The following is an 8,835-nucleotide window of genomic DNA, read 5'->3' as shown; positions in this document are numbered from 1 at the left end:
ATGGATGTGAGAGTTGGACTGTGAAGAAAGCTGAGCTCCGAAAAATTGATGCTTTTGAACTATGGTGTTGGAGAAGACTCTTGAGAGTCCCTTGGACTGCAAGGAGATCCAACCAGTCCATCCTAAAGGAGATCAGTCCTGGGTGTTCATTGGAAGGACTGATGCTGAAGCTGAAACTCCAGTACTTTGGCCACCTCATGCGAAGAGCTGACTCATTGGAAAAGACCCTGATGCTGAGAGGGATTGGGGGCAGGAGGAGAAGGGGACGACAGAGGATGAGATGACTAGATGGCATCACTGACTCGATGGGCATGAGTTTGAGTAAACTCCGGGAGTTGGTGATGGACAGGGGGGCCTGGCGTGCTGCAATTCATGGGGTCACAAAGAGTCGGACACAACTGAGCGACTGAATTGAACTGAACTGAAGGCCCACTTGACTTCACACTCCAGGATGTCTGGCTCTAGGTGAGTGATCATACCTTTGTGGTTATCTGGGTCATTAGGACTTTTTGGTACAGCTCTTCGGTGTATTCTTGCCACCACTTCTTCATCTCTTCTGTTTCTCTTAGGTCCTTGCCATTTTTGTCCTTTATTGTGCCCATTTTGTATGAAGTGTTCCCTTTGTATCTCTAATTTTCTGGAAGCGATCTCTAGTCTTTCTAATTCTATTGTTTCCCTGTATTTCTTTGCATTGTTCACTTAAGAATAATACCAAACCAAGGGTTTTTCTGAGTCTTACTTCCCCAATGAGACATTAACTCTTTTTCCTCCCCTTTTTGCATCCATTTTATTATATAGTGTAAATCATAATGATCAGTAAAGCCAACATAAAGAATATAAAAATGGCTTTTTGAGGCTCAAGGGCAGTGGCCCAGCGCAGGAAGAGAAGCTCTTGCAGATGTGTAAACGATTGCCAACCTAACAGAAACGCTGACAGCTCCGCTGGCCGAGCCGCGGGAGAAAACAGAAAGCGGCGGGAGCGGTAGTTCCTCCTTCGCGCCCCGCCCGCCGCCGCTGAGGGTGTGGGCGCGGGGAGGGCCTCACGAGGACGCCCCGCCTCTGCCTGGGCTTCCTCCGGCCGCGGGGTCTGGAGAAGCTCCGGGTGTTGTCACTTCCTTCGGAGGGCTCTCTGTATCCGGGTCGGCCGCTGCAGTTGCCGCTGTGGCTCAGGGGCTGGGCCCGGGTCTCGCTGCCGTCCGAGAGGAGCGGGCTGCGCTCGGCGCTACCTTCTGCGACCTGGCCGTCAGCCCCACGTCGCCGGCCTGGCGGGGCGAAGGAGACGAGGAGGCCAAGGCTTCCTCCGGGGTGAGTGCCCCTCGGGAAGGCTGGGGCCGGCGGGTCTGAGCTGAGAGCAGGCCTCGGGGGCAGACACCCGAAGAGCGCCACCCGGGACGGTCCGAGAAAGGAAGCCCCGAGCTTTATCCGTTATCGCAGGCGCCCTAGGAACTGCCCGGAGGCGCTTCCCGGATCCCCGCCCCGATTCGGCCCCCGCCCTTGGCCAGGCTTCTGTTGGCTTTTTGCCACCCTTGCTAGCCCCCCTTCGCCCAGCCCTTTTCCATTTGTGGTGGTTGTGCCCGGCCGAGAACCTGCCCTCTCTGCCGCCTGCACACTTCCCGGTCTGGGTGCAGTCACTGGGCCCTGGTAGCCCCTTATTTCTCACCGGCGTCGGTCCTGGTACAGAACAAAGAAACGTGGATGTCTAACGTGCTCCACACCCTTGGGGAATAGACAAGGAAGCGGCATTTGTCATGGACCTTGATACGTGAAAAGCTGAGTTCCTGCATGGACACTATCTTTTACTTAAATAGCTGGCACAAGTGGCGTAGGTTTCCTTGGTGCGCCTGATGCCACGGATGATCTGCTAGACCAACGCATATTAAATCAGAAATTTATTTGCGTCTATTACGTCGATTTGAAACTTCCCCTTGCTCTGCTGTGCTCTGGCAAGCTCTTTGAGAGCACAGCTTTAGTCATCCAGGTAGTCTTAGCGCCTTCCAGATAATTTAATGAAATGTGTGATTGATTTTTGATGTTGCTTTTTTTCCCCCCTTCTTCACCTTTTTAAAAAAAGAATTAGGCTACTTCTCCTAATGCTTAACTACTTAATTTTTAAAATTAAACGTATTCTTTATCTAAAATTGTATAGGAATTTCTACAATTTGTAAATGGATGTTTCCTCAGAATTTTAACTGAAGTTACTGTATATAGGTATCCTGTAGACCATTTTCCTGATGATCTTGCATATCTTCTCCTTAGTTCTTATCATTTTACATTTTCTCCACACTTTTTAATTTTCATAATCTCTGTTGCAGCCTAATATTGTTGGTTTTAGACAGGAGGTATGACAGGTCTTCTGCAAACATAGGACTTGAATTCAATCATCATAAGTTAGTGTTACTGTAGTCTTTAGGCATTACAGAACCTTTGAAGCTAAGTTTAGCCAAATCTAACTTGACAGCCTTATTCTGTAGAAAGTTGCCAGTGAACTGGAGACAGTATGCTGTATTAGAAACAGCCTAGGTATAACCTGGAAACCAGGATGTGGTTATTTGCCTCAAATATAAGCTAAAATGGGGATAATAACCCCAGTGTTTTATATGTTTGTTTTTATATGTTTATATATGTTTCTATATGTTTTATGTTTATATATGTTTTTGTGTTTTTATATGTTTTATATGTTGGAATGTATGAGATAGATATACAAACAGTAAACGGGAAAAGCACTCTTTGGAAAGTGGTTCTGTTCATTCGTCTGGTGTAATGCTCACAGAAGGAGCAGCAATGGAAAAAGACGCCTAAGAAAGGAAGTATATGTATAGCCAGATCAGATAATTTAACCTTGGCTGACTGTGGATCCAAAGATGTCGTCTTAGTCTTACAGTCTGCAAAGCAGAGTGCTAGTATAATGTGATGATAATAATATTCCAAAGTTATACTTTTATATTACATCTAATTTGTGACTCTAGAAAGTATTAGATCTAATTTATTAGACTTTAATATTCTTAAAGGTCTCAGAGCTCTCTGGTATGTTCTGCATACTGATAATATAATAAATGTACCTTTTATGGTTGGCATAATTGTCCTGTGCTTTGTCTTCACAATTGTGAGAAACAGCACTATTGTAATTTTTCTTGAATTTTGTATTAACATTTCTGATAGGGTATCACATTTAATTGAGGTATGTAATTGACAGATAACTTTTTTTTAGTTTTAGGTATACAACATCATGATTTCGATATTTGTATGCATTGCCAAATACAGATGATAAGTCTAGTTAACATTCATCACCGTATTTAGTTATAAAAATTTTTTTCTTATCATGAGAACTTTAAAGATTTACTGTCTTAGCAACTTTCATATATCTAATACAGTGATACTAACTATAGTCACCATGCTGTACCTTTCCAGAACTAACTTATTTTATAGCTAAAAGTTTATACCTTTTGACCCCTTTCATCCATTTCACCCACTTTCCACCCTCCACCTCTGGCAACTGCCAATATGTTCTCTGTGTCTGTAAGCTTTGATTTTTGTTTTTTTAAGATTCCACACACGTAAGTGAGATCATAATGTGTTTGTCTTTCTCTTTCTGACTTTCTTTACTTACGTTACATAATGCCCTCAAGGTCCACCCATGTTGTGGCAGATGGCAAATTTTTTTTAAATGATTGAATAATATTCCTTTGTGTGTGTGTGTGTGTTTATCCATTCATTCATCAGTGAATACTTAGGTTACTTGCATACCTTGGCTATTGTAAATAATGCTGCTATGGACATAGGGGTACACACATGTTTTCTAATTAGTGTTTTAATTGCCTTCCGATAAATACTCAAAAGTGAAATTGCTGGATTGTACCGGAATTCTGGTTTTAATTTTTTGAGGAACTTCCTTCCTGTTTTCCATAATGGCTGCGCCAGTTTACATTCCCACTAAGGATTTCCTTTTCTCCACACCCTCACTACTGCTTGCTATTTCTGGTCTTTTTGATAATAGCCATTCTAAGGTGTTAGTGTCTTTGTGTCATTTCATTCTTAAAAACCTACGTGACTCTGCTCTCAAGGAAACAGTGAGAAGCAGGCATGTAGGATCTTTACAGAGGTGTATTGGTGGTCTTCCTGAACATACAGGCTGGCCAGAAGTATTTTCCTATATGCTACCAGTGTTGCCAGCTTCATAGGAAAATGTGAACATGAATATTTGAAACAAAGTCCTTTCGTTTAAATGGGGATGTGAAAGGCTTGCCTAACCATTTCCTTTTGCCGAACAAAATTGATTTGAGCGTACATGTTGAGTACTAGCACTTATTCCACCATCTGTATTAAACTACATAATAGTGAAGTTGTCATGTAAAATTTTAAGTTATAATTTGGGTGTTTCTAAATATGATCGTAATATTTAATTTTTACTTATATTGTTAGGCTGCATGAGGAAATCCCCACTTTCATCTTGGTTGAATTGACCACCACAGCTCACTGAAGTCAGCTACCGTTTTGAAATTTATCTGTATCACCACCACTGATAACTGGCATAAGTCACAATGTACCACCGCTACCGCAAGTTTGTTGAGAAATCAAGTTATTCCTGCTACATTTGGTTGTTTTGACAATTAGCATCTTACACTATTACTTCCCCATTCTGATTTATTTATATTGTGAGTCAGCGATACCCTGATTTCCTTCAGAGTTGTGCTTATGTTGCTCCTTTCTTGCTTCCTGTTCTTACAACTGCTGATAATGTGATTCTAAGAACAGTCCTCAAGGACTTTTTAACTTTACCTAGTTTAAACTTTACCTAGTGTATCAGTCAATATTTTTCCCTCAAAAATTTGTGATGAAATGGTTTAGAGTGAACCTATTTTTCTCTCCCTCTAGGTCCTGTTTAACAAACTTAAATAATTATTCCCAAACTAAACATCCATGTCCACTTGCTGGGGTATATTAACATCATGTGACTCAATGATACTAAAGTAAAAATTGAATGAATCAGCTTAGTGAGCTGACAGACTCTGGTTCTCTGTGTTTAAAGTAATATTTTCATGTGATAGACTTACTGAAGTGGTAAAATAGCGAAAAGACATGGTTTATTTTTTAGAATTGCACAAGATGTGTATTTTCTCTTACAGACATGGAATATTTTTACCAACAGAAATGGACAGTTATGTTAGTTGCCCCAAATATTTTCACTACTCTTTATTGAGGTGTAAAACTTAACAGGAAGCCTATTTATGTAGTTTAATTAGAAAAATAAGCTTGAGGTTGAGCAAAACAAATGCTTATTATTCAGTGTTACACCATATAGTTAAATATTTATTTTTAAATTTAACTAATATTTACAAGCTTGTTATGTGCCAGACACTGTGCTAGATGTTGCGAACATAGTGGTAGCAACTTCCAGTCACTGCTTATATTTTTGAAATATTAAATATTTTTGAGTATGTGAAGTATTTGAAGAAATACTGAGAACGTCCTGTTATTTTTCCAACGCCCAGTACAAATGCGAGACTAAATAATGAAACTTCTCTGGTTATTAAATCTAGGATAAAACATTAGTCCACTTTATAGTGAATATCAAAGGCTTAAATAAGTCAAGATTATTCTAAGTGTTTTCCATTCATCTCTCAAAATTGCTTAAGTTTTCCCCAGAGAATTAAAAATGCCTTACTCCTACATATAAGTTAACTGACTTTTCCCAGCAAATATGTTGGTGAAGAAAAGACAGCATTTGCTTTTTTTCTGTTTGCAAGTGGCTCCTCAAAAATGTAAACCTTTTGAAGATTTTTGAAACTCTTAAGCCTAAGTAAGAATTCCAACTGGGAAAAAAGCCTCCCAGTCTTGGCAGAGATAAGAATTTAGTTTATTGTGTGAAATCTAACACTTTAGAAAACTTCTGTGTAATTTTGTTATTGTTGTTCTGGAACATAATGGTTTTTTGGTACAGCTTTGTGTATGTTTTGAATGTTATAATGACACAGCAGATAGGCAGCCATTAAACATGACCAATGGTTACACATACATGGTTTTAAAAGTTAAATAATTTAGAAGGATTTACTGTGAAAAGCCTCATTCTCCCCATCCCACCTTCTTTCTTCTTCCACTGATGTCAATCACTTTTACCTCTGTTTTAAAACTTCTAGTGATAACTAGTAATACTTTCTATCTCTTGAGATGTATGTGTTCAGTTCAGTTCAGTCACTCACTCACTTGTGTCCGACTCTTTGCGAGCCCATGGACTACAGCACACCAGGCTTCCCTGTCCATCACCAGCTCCCGGAGCTTGCTTAAATTCATGTCCATCAAGTAGGTGATGCCATCCAACCATCTTATCCTTTGTTATCCCCTTCTCCTCCTGCCTTCAGTCTTTCCCAGCATCAGGGTCTTTTCCGATGAGTCAGTTATTACATCAGGTGGCCAAAGTATTGAAGTTTCAGCTTCAGCATCAGTCCTTCCAATGAATAAGCAGGACTGATTTCCTTTACAATTGACTGGTTTGATCTCCTTGCAGTCCAAGGGACTTCTCAAGTCTTCTCCAACACCACAGCTCAAAAGCATCAATTCTACAGCATTCAGCTTTCTTTATGGTCCATCTTTCACATCCATACATGACTACTGGAAAAAACACAGCTTTGACTAGATGGACCTTTGTTGGCAAAGTAATGTCTCTGCTTTTTAATATGCTATCCAAGTTGGTCATAGCTTTTCTTGTAGGGAGCAAGAGTCTCTTAATTTCATGGCTGCAGTCACCATCTGCAGTGATTTTGGAGCTCAAGAAAATAAAGTCTGTCACAGTTTCCATTGTTTCTCCATCTATTTGCCATGAAGTGATGGGAACAGATGCCATGATCTTAGTTTCTTGAATGTTGAGTTTTAAGCCATCTTTTTCACTCTCCTCTTTCACTTTCATCAAAAGGCTCTTGGTTCTTCTTCACTTTCTGCCATAAGGGTGGTGTCATCTGCATATCTGAGGTTATTAATATTTCTCCCTGCAGTCTTGATTCTGGCTTGTGCTGCATCCAGCCAGGCATTTCATATGATGTACTCTGCATATACGTTAAATAAGCAAGGTGACAGTATACAATCTTAACTTACTCCTTTCTCAATTTGGAACCAGTCTGTTGTTCCATGTCCAGTTCTAACTGTTGCTTCTTGACCTGCATACAGATTTCTCAGGAGTTACTTCATTTTTTAAAGTTAAGTTTAGTCATCTATTGACTTACTCTAATGTAAGAGAACCAGATATTCCGTTTATACCTCCTGCCCCCTCAAGTTACCACAGTTTTTGTTATACTGATAACCAGTTGATCTTAATGATTTCTTAAATATATTTAAACCTCTCTTTCATGTTCCATCAACCTTGCCAAACTCTAGATCCGTCATTTTTAAACTGAGGATAATAACACCCATATCCTTCCTTAGAAAAACTGAAACTAAGTTAAAACATGTAGTTGCATGAATAGAAATATTCACTAAGATCAGTGTCTGAAAACTCATGCTAAACTACATGAGAAAATCTTGGTATAGATATGAAACAAATAAAAATATGGCATAATTCATCTACTGAACAGGTACTGAATAGCCCTCTTTAAGTGGCTCAGAAATTGTGGCATTGGAACTATGGTGAAGTAGATATAAGAGACAGCACACCACTTGGGCTCTGCTGAATTAAGAGTATAAATGCTAGTTACTAGTGTTCAATTTCCAGAATTAACCTCTCTACAAAGAACAGAAAATTTGATTATGGGTCTAGAATAGAGAGTATATTTATTTACTTCTATTATTTGTGCCCCTCAGCCCCAAAATTGCTTTTCCATAATTCACAGTACCTAATAAATTGTAAATCATGTCCTGGACACACACATGCATGTATACATGTATAATAAATACTTCACTGCACAGCACCCTTATTACAAATGGTGATTACTAGAATATATATACTCTGACTCTTTTCTAATTCTTGGGGCCGGGGGAGGGGAATGGAAAGTAGTAGTTGGAACCCACTAAATTTATTTCTTGACCAGGGTGGAAGTATGAACTCAAATATAAGATTATTGCATCTTTTCGACAGATAATGTGGAAAATAAGCCTATGAAATTTTTTCTTTCTCTCTCTCTTTTTTTAACAGGACTTCGGCACTCTAGATTATCAGGAGTTTGTAGTTGACATTGAGTCCAGACTGAGGATGGAAGGTGTAGAACTTAAGGAAGAATGGCAAGATGAAGATTTTCCAATGTGAGCAATGTTTTAAATGAAAACAGATTCAAAACGGAACTTCACTACTTCTTTACTGAGGTGTCACTTAATAAATGAATATTGATTGTACTTGGTCAAGAAACCCAGTGTTGCAAAATGTTCATTTAGTACTAGTAATAGAGTCTTCAGGGTTTCTAGAGGAAGATGGTCTTTAGAAGCCTGTAGGAATTATTGTATGCTTTTATTTTAAGACAAAACTTATTAAGTTAGACCAGGAAAGCTTTCTATAGTATCTGGTGAGCTACCGTGACACATTTGTGTTTGTGTTTACAATTCTGTCGGCACCGGTTAGGGTAAGATAAAAAGAGCAAAGGCAGACCATATATTTAAGGGATACTTCCATGCCATTTTGGTCAGAAGACCATCTCAGTGCATAAGAAGATTACTTAGCAGTTGGAATAGGAACAGCTGGTGAGAGTACTGAGTCATTGCATAGCACAGAATGATAATCATAATATAGAAATGCTGAGCTCAGAAACATATAATCATCATTTTCATATTTCCATTGTGACAGTTTAGCTTCATCATACATTGTATTGTACATCCCATTAAATTCATATATTCATTTTGTAAAGTAATGATTTTTTT

At 39.3% G+C, this 8,835-nt stretch overlaps 1 protein-coding gene across 6 annotated transcripts in view; it reads left to right on the top strand.

Moving 5' to 3' along the window:
* The first annotated feature begins 1,043 nt into the window (after positions 1-1,043).
* Positions 1,044-8,835, top strand: part of BNIP2 (BCL2 interacting protein 2) — a 45,457-nt gene continuing 37,665 nt past the window's right edge. For 2 of the 6 annotated variants that reach the window (XM_043918952.1, XM_043918953.1), the window contains exons 1-2: positions 1,093-1,305; positions 8,120-8,226. In XM_043918952.1, the coding sequence (XP_043774887.1) occupies positions 8,211-8,226 (16 nt within the window). In that variant the 5' untranslated portion in view covers positions 1,093-1,305; positions 8,120-8,210. Of the gene's footprint in view, positions 1,306-8,119; positions 8,227-8,835 lie in introns of all 6 variants that reach the window. The other 4 variants (XM_043918948.1, XM_043918949.1, XM_043918951.1 and 1 more) reach the window with 4 other exon arrangements.

The sequence above is a fragment of the Cervus elaphus genome, chromosome 12 (genome assembly GCF_910594005.1).
Source record: "Cervus elaphus chromosome 12, mCerEla1.1, whole genome shotgun sequence".
NCBI classification, from domain to species: domain Eukaryota; kingdom Metazoa; phylum Chordata; class Mammalia; order Artiodactyla; family Cervidae; genus Cervus; species Cervus elaphus.
The sequence above is the reverse complement of the archived record's forward strand: the minus strand, read 5'-3'. Positions and strand labels throughout refer to the sequence as shown.